This window comes from Triticum aestivum, chromosome 3B, assembly GCF_018294505.1.
Source record: "Triticum aestivum cultivar Chinese Spring chromosome 3B, IWGSC CS RefSeq v2.1, whole genome shotgun sequence".
In the NCBI taxonomy this organism is placed as follows: Eukaryota; Viridiplantae; Streptophyta; class Magnoliopsida; order Poales; family Poaceae; genus Triticum; species Triticum aestivum.
This window is the reverse complement of record NC_057801.1, coordinates 713,128,127-713,144,491: the sequence shown is the minus strand read 5'-3', so window position 1 is coordinate 713,144,491 and position 16,365 is coordinate 713,128,127. Positions and strand designations below refer to the sequence as shown.

The window sequence follows — 16,365 nt, the reverse complement described above, 5'->3', positions numbered from 1 at the left end:
AACAAAAAAAACAGCACCCAACCTATCCTTCCCCGCACGACCCAAGCCCAACCAGCACCTATCCCCCTCCCTTGATCCCCTCACTCTCTCCACTCCCAGACTCCCAGTCCACTCACGATGCCAGATCTTGGCGAGTCACCCATTCCACCCCCTCCGCTCTCGCCCCCACAGCCGGCGACCTCGTCTCGCACCGCCGCCTCCTCTCATCCCCTCCCCAGCTCCCCTCCACTCATCCGACGGCGACTAGATGCGAAAACAACCGGCGACCAACATCACACAAAGGTCGCCACCGCCGGCGGTGGAAGGACAGTCTTCTCCCGCCGCTAGCCGCAGCCTCCGCCTCGCCCTGATCCTCGGCCTCCTCGACCGCCGCTCGCTCTCCTCGGAAGCACCTCGCCACCTCCCTGCCCATGCCGTGTTCGCCGACTGCCCTGCTCGCGCCGACCTCGCCAATCTCGCGGCCGCGCTTGGCAGTGCTCGACTTGTCCTCGCCGCCGCCAGCGGCGACGGGTCCTTCCCGTGCCTCTACCGCCTCGTGGCTGAGTCCTCCTCTCCCCAAATCGACACCCGTCCATTTGTCGAGCCTTCCGTGCCAGCGACATGAGCAGGATGGTGTACACCGACTTCACAGACATGTGGCCGTCGAGGCTTCAGATGAGGTCGACGCGGATGAGAACAGTCCATAGAGCCGTACCAGGTATAGCTACTCTTCCTCTTCAATCAATAGCATGCAATTCTGTGTGTGGAGGTTGCAGCTCACACGGGTTTGTGGAGGTGTTGGCTCCAGTATTTACCAGGGATGTTTGTAGATGTGTTGGCATATGAACCCGTACATAAATTGATTGATTGATTGCTTAGCACAATGCTGGTTAGACTAAATAATTAGTTGATCAAATTATTTGCATCTGACATGTTGCACACATATATCAGGCAGAACAAGCTGTTCCACGCATGGGGTCTGATTACAATATTTTCGGAGATGCATAATATGCCAAACACTTCTCAAGGTGCCTCGTCCATGGGCGCATGATAGTGGAAAAACATCTGTAAATTGTGCAGGATCCTATAGAGCAAATGGGCATCATCGACGTGCAGTACACGCTCTCTTAGGAAGATAAGTAACCTCAGACAAGTTATTTTGTGAAGATCGGTGGTTCATGGTCTGAATTTTTTGTTTTTCTCTCTAAATTTTGTACTTAGATAATCCCTTAAATGCTTTTTACTGCTTGATCACATAATACATGTCCATGCAAGAAAGGAGTTGTTAACTGAAACAATAATGTTATTTTTTGTTGTTAACTGAAACAATAATGTTAATTTATGTTAACTACAAACTGTCTTGGACATTGGTTTTTTCAAATTAACTCCGTGTTGAACTGGTTCTTCTTGTTGTGTGCTGCAGCCCAGCAATCTGTTCATGCCAAATGATTGAGTCCTGGTGAGGTTCATTGCTAGACATGCACGGTCTCCGCAGGCAAGGTATTCGAAGCTGCCCTTTGGTCGCTTTTGTTTTATTTCCAAAGAGCTGCAAGACCTCGAAAGGAAATTTTCGTATTGATGTGATTAGCAGTGTATTTAACAATGCATATATGTACGCGAGTTATGTGTAGTGTTGAATCTGATGTGGCTGAACTATCTTCAATTTATGAAGACCTATTTTCCTTTTTAGCACTTTGTACGAACAATATACTTATAATCAGTGTGGACTTTATTGTAATTTTGGTTGTTCTCTCATAAGTAGAGGCATGCTTTACTGCATTTATGACCACAATCTTCAATTGCCTGACCCCAACAACAAAACTCATGATAGCAACAATGTATTTGTTTTGTGTATTTTGGATTCGTTCCTCTATGGCTGCATTATCACAGTTTTCTCCTTGCATGTAAAGATGAATCTAAAAGATGTGACTCCCTTGTAGTAGCTTAATAATAAATTCTTTCCTCCCCCTCCCTCTTTGTCGGAAAATGCTGGTACCGTCTTCTACTTTATTTAGTCAAGAAGAAAACCCATTTTCACTTAATTTGGTTACTCTATTCAGGAACACATAAACGTAAATCAGCGTGTTATCAGAAACTCATGAGCATGAAAGAGAAATTTGGATCATGTGCGAACATGGGTAGAGAGCAGATCGAGGAGAACTTGAAGATTAAAGGCAATGAAAGGTATGTGCCTATAACCATTATATTTTTATGTTGAATATTCGCTAGCTGGTATGTGCTGATTTCCGACGAAGTAAAGCCTGACATCATTGGTCAGTGAGGTATAACGAAAATAATCATTCTGGTGAAAGTACATGCAAGATAATAAAGAACTTCTCCTTATTAGGAGCATGCATAGTTTGAATTAATCTTTCAAACGGATTAGGAAGTAGAGATAGTATATACTTTATATCTCAGGGAATGCAAGAGAAGTACTTGCGCGGCAACGAAGGAAGACTTGCTAATTACAGGCCAAAGTACTCTATAGTGGTATTTACAGATTAAAAGTTTAGCGATGCTAATTTCGGTATCTACATAGAACAAAGCCTATAACAGAAAAGCGTCAATGGATTTAAGATGCGGCAGGATTCTGGATAGTTGGCCTCACCGGAAATAGATGCGCTCGGTTGTGCTCGATGCGGATACGATAGTAAGATATCAAATAAATCACAATTTTATTTCAGGTATGAATTATCATGGGATTCGATGCCACATTATAATTAACGTATCTGCATCTATATTTTTAAGATCGATTTACAGATTGGTCGTCAAGTGGCTCAGGATGTAGGGTGTAGGCATCAACGTACAAAGATCACGACAATAAGTAAACATACAGTCTACATTGGGGCCGCATCATAAATATTTCTCTAATGTAGAACACTTGAGTGGAGTCTAGTTTTACAAGAACGAAGTGACCAAGGCAGTGTGCAATATTTGTGCAGAAAAACAAAGCCGAGTTTAGATGTAGTTGATGATTGATTACAAAACAACAAAAGAATAATATACATAAGCAAACCAGCAAAATGAAAAATAATGTCACATACAGCAAAATTTGGCAACTTGCAAAGTCACAAATCCGAGGCAATATTATTAATACTTGCCTTGTACTGTAAACATAATAAAGTTCAATTGCAAACATCGAAAGATATAGATATGTACAAAGACACCAAAGAGCACCAAATTACCTGTAGCATAAGAGTAAATCCTCTCACATATTTAAGAGCGGACTTCAGCCTGTAAGGACTTCCTTATAGACGATGTTCTTCATCGAGGTCTATAAGGACAAGGCAGGTCTTTTTCGCTTCTTAGATTTACCGTTTTGCTTCTTGGCATTATCCTTCTCCTTCTCCTTCTCAATGAGGATCTTTATATTTTTCTTTGCGGTGGCTCGAGACAATGCGACATAGAGTTGACCATGAGAGAACACCGGATTAGGTAGGTACATGCCAACAATCGGAATCGTCTGGCCTTGAGCCTTATTAATTGTCATAGCAAAGCTAAGCCTTACAGGAAATTGCTTCCTCTTGAACTTGAATGGAAACATGTCATTGTCAGACGGGCATAGGGGTATTCGAGGAAGGAACACCCTCCTACTTGCGTGTTGTCCGATCACGATTTCTGCGTCGATGGCGTTCCTCTCGAAATCTCGCACCACAAGCCTCGTCCCGTTACATAGACCATTAGCCGGATCAATGTTCCTCAGAAGTATGACAGGGCAGTTGAGCTTCAGTTTGAGTGCATGCGGAGGCAGACCGTTGGGAGTCAATCCATTTAGGAACTCGGGAGCGTAGTAGCCATACGGGTCGTCTTATGCACTGTCAAAGCTATGATAGATTACTTCTTCTCCCCGAAAACGCTCTACCATGCGTATGTTTATCTTGTCGGCGTTGTCGTTCGTGGTGGAGAGGATTGCGCGTGAAGTCATGTAATTCGGATCGGACTGGTTGTCATCTAGTCTCGAAAACACATGGTCAATCAGCTTCTCTAGGTCGTCACCCTCGCCTGTAGACGACACACAAATATCTTCAGGGAGTCGCATGTTTCCTTGATCGTCAACTTCCTCAGTGCCATTGCCTACCCTTAGCAAGTAATCGGCAAACCAGGTGTCATTATGAGCCCTCATGTTGGTGACGAGCCTTAGCTGGCGCATACCCTTCCAGAGGTGTGAACTTCGGAGGGTTGCATCGATTATCTGACCCCGGGACCCCCTCCTGACAACGGGAAGCACCTGCCTGAAGTCCCCGCCAAACACAACAATTTTTCCTCCAAAGGGTCGGTCTCGTCTTCCCATGATGTCGCGCATGCTGTTGTCCAGTGCCTCGACCGCCTGCCACTTTGTCATGGTGGCCTCGTCCCATAGTATCAATGAGGCCATCCTCAGTAGCTTTGCGGTACCACTCTGCTATGTGAAGGTGCATGAGGTGCCATCGTCGCAGCTCAACGGGATCTTGAACCTCGAGTGGGCAGTCCTGCTTCCAGGCATGATAGAAGCGGCGACGCCTGACGTCGCGGTAGCGATAGAGATGTTTCCCTTGCTTCGAACCTTGGCGAGCAGCGCCCTGTACAGGAAGGTCTTCCTTGTACCTCCCGGGCCATCAAGAAAGAACACACCCCCATCACCGCATTCAACAGAAGCTAGTATCTCGTCGTATGCAACCCTCTGCTCCAAGTTTAGCAACGAAGCCAATTTAGTGCCGTTGATGTCAAAATTGACGTTGGATTCCTCGATCACTTCTATGGCCTCGCCCTCGGTTGGGTCGAAAGCATCGTCAATGCATGGAAGAGCGAAATCAGCTATGTCTTTTCCCATGGACTGCAACATACCCCTAGGCCCTAATGTCAAGCAACACCATCTGTTCCACCCTAATCGGGCACGTGTGTGATCGCTGATAGTCATCAGACATAGACTCGAAGTGCCTATCCCATAAACCACGCACGTCGCCTGGCTCACAGTGCACCAAAATTGTTGTGAAGAGCCTCCTGAGCGAACATGGCATCGCCCACTGCTCTGCCTCGATAAGACAGTCATCGAGCATGTTATCTGCCTCGATGAGTCCCAACCTTTCGGCAACCTCTCTAAAGCTCCCGCATAGCCTACCGTCCACGGTGAGCAGGTCCTCATAGGATGTCTTGACAACAACATGGTTTAGCAGCAGACGTAGATAGTATCGCTCCCCCTCGGCAGGACTGGCAGACACAATTCGACCTATCTGATAACGCTCCACCCGCTCTTTCCAATACTTCTTACCCTTCTGCCATGTGAACCTTCCAGGAAAATCCTTGTACAATATATTCCTAGCCCATGGGTGGTTTTGGTTAGCTTTGAAATACTCTGTCAACATGGATTTGGAAGCATTCTCAGAGGCGACTACGTCGGTCAAGTGAGCTTGCTCATTGAATGCCACCCTATGCATATTCGGGAGATGAAGAGGCAACTGTAGGACAAGCGGGTCATTGGCACACAAGGGAAAGCCAAATATCCTCCACATCGCCTCTGGAGGAGTAACCCACCTCGCGTCTACGTATCTTTTGATCTCATCAATGTTACCATTGGCATCGGGCTGGTCGATGCTGAAAGAAGCCCTATCATGGCCCTTGTATATGTACTTGTAAAGGTATTTGACGGCCTTTATGCTGGAGCAAACCTCAACGTTGATGTGGCAATTGAACATCCGCAGAAGGTAAGGGTTATATGGCACAACCCATCTATTGTCCAACATTTTACCCCGGACCTTAGCCTGCCGACCATTATCTCGACGATGATAAACTGGGTATGAGTCCTTGCCCTCTCTCGTGTTTTCATTGAACGGCCGCGGGTATCTGCACTTACACTCGTTATGTTGCATGCACACATTGTTGGGGTTGAGAGCACCGCATGGTCCGTGCATCATATGTTTCACCACCAAGGCGTGGAGTTCAGGATACTTCTGCTTGTCTGGGAGCTCGGCAGAAATGAGTCGGTCGTACTGCTCCGGAACAACAAGCTTATAGGCAGAATCCATGATCAACAAAAAGTGTGCGTGGCGAAGGCCCCTCTTCTGGAACTCGACTACGTATACATGTGCGACAACAACACCCAAGATATTCTTCTTGAACAACATCTCTTTCATAGCCTCTATCTTGCCATGGAACACACGAGCCACAAGATCAGGTCGGTCTTGCGCTGTCTGACCAGGAAACAACTCATTCGTTATCTCTTCCCAGTTAGGGTTGCAGGTCATGGTCAAGAAGATGTCAGGCTTCCCGTAGGTATGGACAATTGCCATGGCATCCATATGCCTCCGCTTCATGTCGCAGTCGCCACCTGGGTACGTTCCAGGGAGCACTATCCTTACTCCAACAGCGCTTGCCCGGGTCTCCCCGGATGTAATTGCATCAACAACTCCTTTATACAGGTCGGCACGGATCTTTGTCTGATTCTTTTTGTACCATTTCAACCTGCAACTCTCAATCTTGATGTACATGTCCACGCCCCATTGCTGGAGCAATCGTGCTCCACAGAGTATGGGATTGAATATCCCAAGTCATGTTTGGAGCATGTAACAGTAGTAGTCTCTCACCGAGACGCATAACCTGCTATTCCCCTCTGCACATGGATGAGTAACGCGGACATTAGAATTCATATGAGAAGTATACAATTCATCTAAACAACAAAATACGAATAAGGCTTACCTACATCCTCATCATCATCACGTTTACCTCTTGGTTGTTGCACAACCGGCCAAGGGACATCACATTTAGGAAGTTTCGGGTGCCAACCGAGCTCCCTCCTTGGGTAGAAGAGTGGGTAAGAGAGCGGGTCATACGAGCAAGCCGTCACATGTATACTGTGCCTCTGGTTGTCATTCCCGCAAAGTGTAATCCTACGATCGAACCTCTTCGCTAGGTCAGTGCCCTCCACCCAAATCGCAGCGACCTCAGATGATAGAGGTCTATTATACTTCTGTTGGTCTAGTCTCTGGTCAGTATTGAGGTCTATCCTGTAATCGTCGAGGTTGTCCCTGTGCGCACCCAAACTCCTAAACTGTTAGGAGTACGGGTTCTCCCTGAGTATGTCCACTAACTTTGTGACGACATCCTGGTCTAATTGCTCGGTGGCAGCCTTGCGATGGGTTAGGCCTGGGTCGTCGTCGTAGAAGTACAACTGTAGATGATCTGGACGTGACGTTGGCCCGAAGGAATGAACTTTGTGGTAGATGGTGCCATGCGCCCGGAACGTGTACACCCCAGACTTCACGTTTGTGTAGCTTTCATCAAGGCTGACTCCGAGGGTTGTGAAGGAGAAGTGGCCATTGAAGAACTGTATGTTCTCCCGAAAATGCCTTGAGTCCGCATCCATGCTAGACCAAAGCCTCATTAGCTCCGGGATGGGCTCCGGTTGCTTTAGTTGGATCTGCCCACTGCGGCAGCAGAATCCCGGGGCCTCGGACACAAACTTCTTGGCCTTGCACTGATTGCAATTTGCGGTGTGCTTCAGGATGTGTGTGTGGTCTGGGAGGTTTGAGTAGACATAGTCCAATGGATCATGGTCGACATAGGTATTTTGACTTGAGTCTTCCAATTCGTCGTGCTCCATGTCATCAGCATCTGAGCCTACAAACAATGTTTAAAATTAATGTGATATTCCCAATGGGTGGATGTTGCTCAAGTGGGTGTACATACCTTCACCAGCAAACAGGTAATACTCATCGTCAAAGAGGCTGTCAGGGTTGACATTATCATTCATGAGACGACTAAGGTAAGCGTCCATGTCGTCTGCTCAGGTGTGAAACCAATAAATGAGGGTTCAGTCTCAAGGGACGCAAGGAGAGTAAGGATGGGAGTGTTACCTTCACTTCTGATCGTGTACTCCGGTGTGCTAGATGAGGTCGAGGCACCGTGTGCTTCCACTACGGTAGGTTGTCCACTTGAGCTCATTTCCGTATGGAGATGGACCTGACGGTTGGGGTCTTCACCCTACCTGCAAACCTTTCATTACGCCGATCTAGTAGAGCATTCCTCTCACCACGTGGTACCTTCTGTGATGTTTTTTGCTTGCCAATTTTCTCCTGACGCTTCTTCGCCGCCATACTTCCCTTGCAAGCTTGCTCTCTCATCCTATGCCGAGCTCTGGACTCATGATTCTGCTCGTCCGCTCCGTTATCCGCTATTGTTACCGGATCACTGGTTAGCTGGTCGACACTTTTTAGGTCATCATCGATTTTGATTGGGTCATCATCTACAGCCCCGTCACCGAAGGTTCTACTTAGGTAGGCACCTGCAACATTTTTGAGTTGTCATAAACAACTGTTGAATGTTTACAAAATGAAAGCTGGTTCATGATGGGATAAGTACCATCGATTTCGGTGTTTCGAATGTATGTGGGGCTCTTGGTGACAGCAGGAACATGATCAATTTGTTCACCATGGGATTGTTGCCTAGGATCCAATATGAGGATACTATCGTCCAGCGTACTGGTACAGTAGGCGGCTGCACCGATACGGAGCAAGTAAATATTTGTTTAATGCATACGAACATAAGGTGTGGAGTACACAGGCGAGGAATACCGTAAGATTTGAAGGTGTAACCTCATGTGCTCGCCGTAGCTGAGGTTGCTAAATCAGGACGAGGCATCGCAATGGATTCAGCACACGGGGTGTTCCGGATAGCTTTCTCTCGCTGTCGGCGCTGAGCACTAATCTCCCCTTTCTGCTCTGGTGTTAAGCTATCACGATGTTTCTGAGCCGTTTCCCGTCTTTGCGTGTTTATTTGTTCCTTCTTCTCGTAAGCGGCTCGCCTCTTTGCGTTTATGATATCTAATGTGTTTGTGTCCTTTGGTGTCTTCATCTCGTAAGCTGCTCGTCTTTGTGTGTTCAACTTATCCTTTTGTTCTTGGTACCCTTCCTCTTCTATTTTCTTTTTATAAGTTGCTCGTCTCCGTGCGTTTATGACATCATTTTTTTCCGTTGATAATGTCCCTTTACGTTGGCCCTCACAGCCCCTTATAGCTGGACCTGTTGTTGTAGGTCTATACACATTAGCATCCGAACCAGAACAATCAAGTTCAAAGCTCTCATGGTTGACTGGAGGTACAAAAGTAATACTCCCTCCGTCCCAAAATAAGTGACTCAACTTTGTACTTATTTCTGTTTCGATGTTTGTAGAAAATCAAAGGAGGTGTGAGTTCGAAAGTAATACCTGGACTACCTATGGGGAGTTCTATGGTTGACGCAGAGGGGATTGTTGTTTCATGTATAATCAGGCCTCTCAATCCTTGTGGGTCAGCTGCAATGGCTTGCGAAAGGGATTGTTCAAATTATTCAAAATTCAATATGAAAGGCATTTAAAGATTGTCTCAGAGTTATACCTAGACTCCCTTTGGGTAGTTCAATGGTTGAGGGTGATGGGGTTGGTGCTTTGTGAATAAATAGTCCGCTTGATGGTTGTGGGTCAGATCGGTTGTCTTGCGAAAGGGACTTTGTTAATTAGTAAGAAACAACATTGAAGGTGAATTACTAAAAACAGTACACAAATTCCATATACCTGGACCCTCTTTGGGGAGTATATTAACATTGGTGTCTTCACCAAGAGCGTGTCGGAGGCCATCTGTCGCATCCATCTGTCGCTGTCGGTCTTCCTGTTGTTTCTTCTTCTGATAAGATTCTCGTCTCTTTGTGTTCAACTTATCCTTTTGTTCTTGGTACCCTTGCTCTTCTTTTTTCTTCTTATAAGTTGCTCTTCACCGTGCGTTGATGACATCCCTTTCTTCCTTTGATAAGGTCCCTTTACGTTGGCCAGCACGGCCCCTCGTAGCTCCATCTGTTGCTGTAGGTATACACAAGTTAGCATCTGATTTTGAACAGTAATAGTATTTATGGATAAAATCATGCTCCATCAGGGTTGCGATATATTAATTATATACCAAACCAGATGATTCGCAACAATCCCGTCTGATGGATTAAATTTACCGCTTCATTATATTTAGAAATTGGAAGGAGGTGTGAGTTCGGAAGCTATACCTGGACTACCTTTGTGATTTTCTACGGTTGACGCAGAGGGGATTGGTGCTTCATGTATAATCAGGCTGCTCGATGGTCGTGGGTCAGATGCAACGGCTTGCGAAAGGGATTGTTCAAATTAGTAATCACCAATATCGAAGGCATTTAAATATTGCTGATGAGTTATACCTGGACCCCCTTTCGAAAGTTCTATGGTCGAGGGATACAGGACATCTGCTTCACGAATAAACAAGCCGCTCGATGGTTGTGGGCTAGCTCCAATGGCTTGCGAAAGTGATTGTTTAGGTTAATAATTTAACAATCACCAAATACCAATCAATTATCAATTAAATATACCCGGACCCTCTTTGGGGAGTCTATCAACATTGGTGATATCACCAAGAGGTTGTCGGAGCCCAGTTGTCGCCTCCATTTGTCGCTGTCGGTGTTGCTTAGCAAGATTCACCCTTTCCCAACGAGAACCAAACGGGGTCAAGTCGTTTGAGGACATCACTGTCATAGACAATTGTCATTGGCAAAGCAGACCAATAAGTACCGTATACTATATTTAACGCACTTTAATCTACATTGAACAGAAGTAAAGTAAGTTCTTGGCATGTTTGGTACAATAATGCTTCTCTTCAGTTTTTGTGCCCAATAACCAACATTGTCATGTAATGCATTGCTTGCTACAGGTTCCGTAAAATGGCAGCGGGTAGAGTTCTTGTCCTGCACAAAGGAAGGTAACTAACCTTCTTGTATTATCTTTATATCTGCATGATTTTGGTGGAAGCAACAGAACAATTTGAAATGCATTGAGTTGTGCAATGGATTACCTACTTTGGTTCAAGTTTTCTTCTTCCTAGGCTGGTCAAGATTAAGAAAAGCAAAAAAAAAAAAATAGGAGAGTAGATGAAACCACACAGAAAAGCATAGAGTCCGGGGACAACATGAAAATGTTGCTTTGGCCTGGCAGCATCATCTCGTCCTCCATTTGTAGTATTTTTTCTCGGACACAAATTTTATTTCTCATACGCCACTGACAAGACAAACTTGCTTGGAGTTTTGGCTCCAGGGAGCATATACTCCCTTGTGAACAGTAAATAGAAAACAAAATCCTGAAGATGGATCTTGTTTTGTAAACACAATAAATTTTCAAAATCCTGAAGCTTTTCTGTAGACCTTCATGTTAGTGTAACAAGCGTGCTTGCCAACTATCTTGGTCTACTCCTTGCTCTTGCTTTGGTGTCATCACTCTACTTCTCTCCATACAGTTTCACCCTGACATGAAAAGCTAGTTCTTATTATCCATGTCATTGTATGCATTGGTAACGCTCATATGTATATATGTGCTAATCAAATATTTGGATTTTGAACCACCAGACCATTCAAATAAATGTATGGACTCTCACCTAAATATAAATAAATGGCAGGGATAGTTCCATCAGTACATGCTTGAGGAACACTATGTTTGATCACCAAGATAGGTTTGTGCCAAGTACTGATTTGTGACAAGTATATATACAAACTGAAGATAGTTCCATCAGTATATATAGAAACTAAAGATAGTCAACTAAGTGCATATAAGTGCATACTGGATTACATATCAATTATGTACCACAGTTATTTTAACAAGCTCTTGATAATTAAAAAAAAGGAACACTATGGAGCTAATCTGAAACTGCACAATCATATTCGTGCTGCATTTATTCTGATAGCGTTGCTTGTTGAATAGAAATCATGTATATATATCAAATTATCCTCCTTAGCCATGTTCTTGGTATAGGTTACTTCGGTAGAATGTCAGAAAAATTATAGCCGGGGTTAGGATACCTCTCGAGAAGCAGTAAGTTTTCGAAAGGGTTGAATGTATACATATGTCAAGCCTTGCTATGCATTGGTTGTATACTTAAAGCAGTTTAATCTAATACTTTGAACAGGTATATGCCTCGCTAGCACACAAGAACAGTCAGGACCATGTACGAATCGGACGAACAGTTGGGGCTATGTCACACCACCAATCGAACAGTTGTATAGTTAACCCAGTCTCTTCCCGCATTAGTTTAACCAGAAGCGAACTGTGTACAGGTTACTAACCTGTGTCTCGCTCGCAGCCGCGCCGGGACCCGTGTCTCGCTCGCAGCCGCGCCGGCACCCGTGGATCGCTGGAAGCCTCGCCGGCACCCGTGTCTCGCTGGCAGCCGCGGCGGCACCGGGGGCAAAGTTTGAGGAAACATGCCTACCTGATCCGGCGGCAAACTTTGAAGAAACAGTTCAAATCCACATGATCCGGACACAAACCTGGAAGCGTGGAGAATCAGGCCTTGACTGCCACGCTCGAAAGATAGGATTTGAAAATTATTTGTTGTATATGGAAAGTGCAAAAATATTAGATTAAACTGTTGTTTATGGAAGCTTCTCGTGACGGAATTTTCCGATATGATTCCATATGATTTGATTTGATTGGTGTCGTAAATTGAAGGGAAGGATGGAAGGTTTGTTGTTTTATATGGAAGGGGATGGAACGTTTGGCTTGGTTCTTGTGATGCATGAAAGAAAACCGGTCTCGGTTTTCAGTGGGAAGAAAAAAATCGATGGGGGGAGGGGTCGCCTGGTGGCGTGATCGATGGGACGGTGGGAACGAACGAAGTGAACGAACCACTTACGTACTGAAAAATTAGGGGTAGAGATTAGGAGTAGAGATATAGGTAGTAATATAGACTAGCAACATATGCATGTTACTAGTCTAAGTTACTTCCCACTATGACCAGCCTTATCACCCCCACGCGCTAGGACTTGGCTGGGCGTCCCCTGTGAATGAGTGCAAGTGGCCACCTGGCCTGCCTGGAGGGCTTGGACCGAGTCAACATTAGCCTGCAGCTGCTGGTTTTGCATCCCCTCCTGGCGCAAGTCCTCCAGGGCTACTTGGCCCTGGACCTCATGGTCCCGCCCGACAAGAGCAGCCATCACGCCCTCCTGGTCCTCCTGACCAAGTGACGCGCCTGCCGGTGCAGGCTGTAAGACCCCCCGAGCCCGGCCCGCCTGGCCGGTGGTCGTCTTGACGGAAGAGCCGACCACTTTATCGGACACCGTGAGACCACCCACCGCAGTGGCCACCGTGACGCCGTCGGCTGGTTTGGCGATGTTGTTGTCGATGTTGCTGTTATTTGCACCCTTAACTCTTCAAACAGACAAGTTTTGTCCCTTGACCCGAGAAAAGCAATTTCATGCTGACTTGGCATGGTTTTTGACCCGTCATTGCCCATGTAGCAATTTTCTTCTCCCTTATTATTTTAACTCGTTTGGGCATTCCATCGAGCAGACGGTGCGCGCCAAGCAGCAGTAAGTAGTAGGAGGAGGTGCGTGTGGACCTGGTATGGCTTATGGCGGTGCATGCAGGCAACCGAGGTGCTGTGGCACGACGAGGTTCACGGTATGAACGTGTGTGGCCACGACACTGTCATTGCTCGAGCAGCAATAGATACGCTGTCACCGCCTTTGCATGCACAGGATCGTGTCACCGGTGGACTCGGTTCTTTCCCTCTTGCATGTACAACCCTCTGCGCCACACCCCTAGAGGCACGGGTGATTGGTCCGACCACCATGGCTGGCAAGAACATGCCACCGGCCGGTGGCAACGGCGACACCGTGCAGGTTCCAAGCCCTGCACTCGGTGGCGCCATGACGTGGGTTTGCCTAGTCCTGTACGCGGGCCATGGCCGCCGGCACGGTGCACTCAGCGAACCCGCTCGCTAGGTGTGACGAGTGCTTCTACGCGCACGCGACATCGTCTCTGCTGCCGATGCTTGCTTGACGGTCAGGTCGAAGCATCTGGGTATCGCATCGGCATGGTCGAAGCTGGAAGTGCACACTCAGAGGTCGCCTCTGAAGAGCATTAGGCAGCTATGTCGAGGTGGCCCGTAGTGCCTGAGGTGGGGGGCAGGAAGTCCACGTCGGACAAGTGAACCACAGCGGGGCGAGCAAGAGCGTGCAATGTTTTGGTTACCGAATGGGCCATTTTTACCGGGGCCGGTTAATGTGGTTACCACGATTACCGAGAAATACCGCGTATATTTCAAACAAAATTTATAATTGAATTTTGATTTTAAAATATTTGAAAATAGGTATGGACAACACATAAAAGAGCTACTAGCCCAGCGGAACGTCATCTACTCGCGTGTTGTGAGGTTGCTAATTCGACTCTCAGGTCATTTACGTTTCACATTGTCTAACCAGCTACCTCTTGAAGAGAAAAATAGGTTGTTGTCAACACGCCAGAACCAACTGAGATGCTACCATACTTTGCTATCCGCTCGAAATCTCGTTTGGTAACCAAAACCCTGAGATCGTGCCACCAGGCATGGATGCAACCAAGACCTACATGTCCATGACTCTACCCTGCTACACGAACGTGGCGAGGTCATCACCGAATTGCTCCGCCCCGAATGGTAGCAGGGCTGCCCGCACGTCACTGTTGAACTTTGTGCTATCTAGGCATTTGGGCAATCCATCTTTCTGTTTGAAATCTAACACCACCATTTCCGAGGCTAGCGAGCATTCCGTTCAGCGCGCCAGGGTCGTGCCTATTGAGCTCCTACTTGTGTGTCAGTGCCCCATGGTGCCTCAAACTCATCAGCGTCATCGTTGGTGTGGATGGTCAATGCACACAAGGCTTTGGAGAAAATGTAGTTGCTACATTTGGGGGAGAGAGAGAGAGAGAGGAGAGAAAGAGAGGGTGATGAACCATTTGAAAAAGAGGGTAACGTGATGATCAAATGAGTTAATTTGGTTCAAAAACCACGCCACATCACCGATACCGCTTAAGATGAGTCAGATGACCAAACTTATTTGATCTTGAAAGTTCAGAGTGCAACTTGTCTGGTTTTGAAGTTGGAGGACAAAACCCACACTTCTCGATTAGTTGAGGGATGAAAAATAGTTTGTTCTCAATAAACTACAACAAATCAATGTGTATGATCAATACTGTCTTGGTATAAGATAGCCCTTCAGTATAATACATCTTACTGTGCAATTAGGGATGCAATCTAGTGCCAATGAAACTTGAGATCTACTAATAAGGAGCAGAAGTGACCAAAAGAAAAGCTAGCTAGTGCCTAGTTGTTGCCTGTTAGGAGTGCTTACATGGTTAACGCGGCAACCACCGGCGAAGGATAAGCCAAATGACTGAGTGTATTTTCCAGGTTGAAAAGATGCTTCTGCTGCTTCGCTATGACAATCGAATTGTTCCCGGAAACACCACCCTCCACCTGATAGTAGGTGCGATGAACAACTTGTGCTTTGTCTAGCTTGGCGTCCGGACCGGGATCAACGCATCAAATGTCGAAAGAGGAGAAGCTGCCATTCCCCATGGAGCACAGCAGCTGCCCCGGAACAATGCCTTTTGATATCACTTGCAACTCAACGACGGACAGCTTCGTTTTGCCCGTGACTGAATTTTCTGGCCGGAGGACCTCAATGTCGTACACTGCAGCCGCGCCTCCCTTCTCTTCGGAGTAGGCAACGAAGCGGCAGCCTCCGAGAGGAACGGCCTGGCCGACGAAAGGCAGGTTCTTGTCGTCCACCATGTCCCACTGCCTGTACCCTTGTCTTGTTCCACGGAGAGCAGGATGTGGGAGCCGACAACCGCGTAGGCGGAGACGCGGACCTTAATCCGGTCGCGGTACTCCAGCGGGTTGATGAGGCAAGGGAAGATTGGCGGCAGCGGCAGCTGGCGCCACCCGAGATCATCCCCGACGTCGTTGAGGTCGAGGACATGAAACCAGGGCATGAAGTCCCGCCCCGGCACGACGGAGGGGCGGCGGGAGAGCGCGTGGAGCTTGCAGCCGTGCGCGATCAGGACGGGATGCATCTTGGAGTAGACGAGGCGGGGGGCGCCGTACTCGGCGGAGGCCTTAGGGTCGTAGAGCGTGGTTCGGTCCAGGCCGAGGCCCGCGATCCGGGGCCCGTACGCCGTCCCCACCGCCGCGAAGGACATGCCGTGTTTGCTGGATCTCAGGCGGCGTGTGGAGGCGCCCGCGGCGGCCTTGATGACGGAGTGGGTGGGCTCCTCGAGTCCGTGCTCCACCACAAGGTATATCGGCTGCTTTGCCGTGGCAGTCTCGCTAGGCACAGAAGAGGCCTTCTCCTTCTCCTTCTCCTCCTCCTTCCCCGAACAAACGGGAGTAGGACGAGGTCGAGTTCTCGCCGCCGCGCGGTGCTTATTCGCTCGTCTCCTCTTCTTGCCCTGCGTCATCGGCATCATGCAAATCGGATTCGTTTCCGACGACGACGACGACGGTGAGTAGCCTGCTCTATTTTTCGGCGACGAATGGGGGGCGGCGGCGACTTATAATAATCAAATATGAGAAACCCTAGAGTCTCGCGTGTTCTTCGCGTCCCAGAGAGGGGT

General features: G+C 47.4%; 1 protein-coding gene, 1 long non-coding RNA gene and 1 pseudogene across 7 annotated transcripts; 1 reads left to right on the top strand and 2 right to left on the bottom strand.

Annotated features, from left to right (window-relative positions):
* The first annotated feature begins 218 nt into the window (after positions 1-218).
* LOC123071946 (uncharacterized) lies at positions 219-12,491 on the top strand. Of its 6 annotated transcripts, none has more exons than XR_006434665.1 (7): positions 219-697; positions 931-1,479; positions 2,040-2,163; positions 8,985-9,047; positions 10,652-10,699; positions 11,897-11,984; positions 12,071-12,491. XR_006434665.1 is itself a non-coding variant. In XM_044495523.1 (7 exons), the coding sequence occupies exons 2-7, from the start codon at positions 1,458-1,460 to the stop codon at positions 12,242-12,244; spliced, it is 456 nt and encodes a 151-aa protein (XP_044351458.1). In that variant the 5' UTR covers positions 219-697; positions 931-1,457; the 3' UTR covers positions 12,245-12,491. The 6 variants fall into 6 exon arrangements, 4 of the variants coding, with proteins under 4 accessions (XP_044351458.1, XP_044351459.1, XP_044351460.1 ...); XR_006434664.1 differs by having other exon boundaries at positions 11,897-11,987; XM_044495523.1 differs by lacking the exon at positions 11,897-11,984 and adding an exon at positions 11,390-11,443 and having other exon boundaries at positions 12,100-12,491.
* Positions 7,478-7,895, bottom strand: LOC123071948 (uncharacterized). Its single transcript, XR_006434666.1, has 3 exons — positions 7,809-7,895; positions 7,642-7,734; positions 7,478-7,572 (listed from the first exon to the last, which is right to left on the bottom strand). It is a non-coding gene; the product is annotated as an uncharacterized lncRNA (long non-coding RNA).
* A 2,302-nt stretch (positions 12,492-14,793) lies between the features above and the next one.
* LOC123066168 (uncharacterized) lies at positions 14,794-16,365 on the bottom strand (annotated as a pseudogene).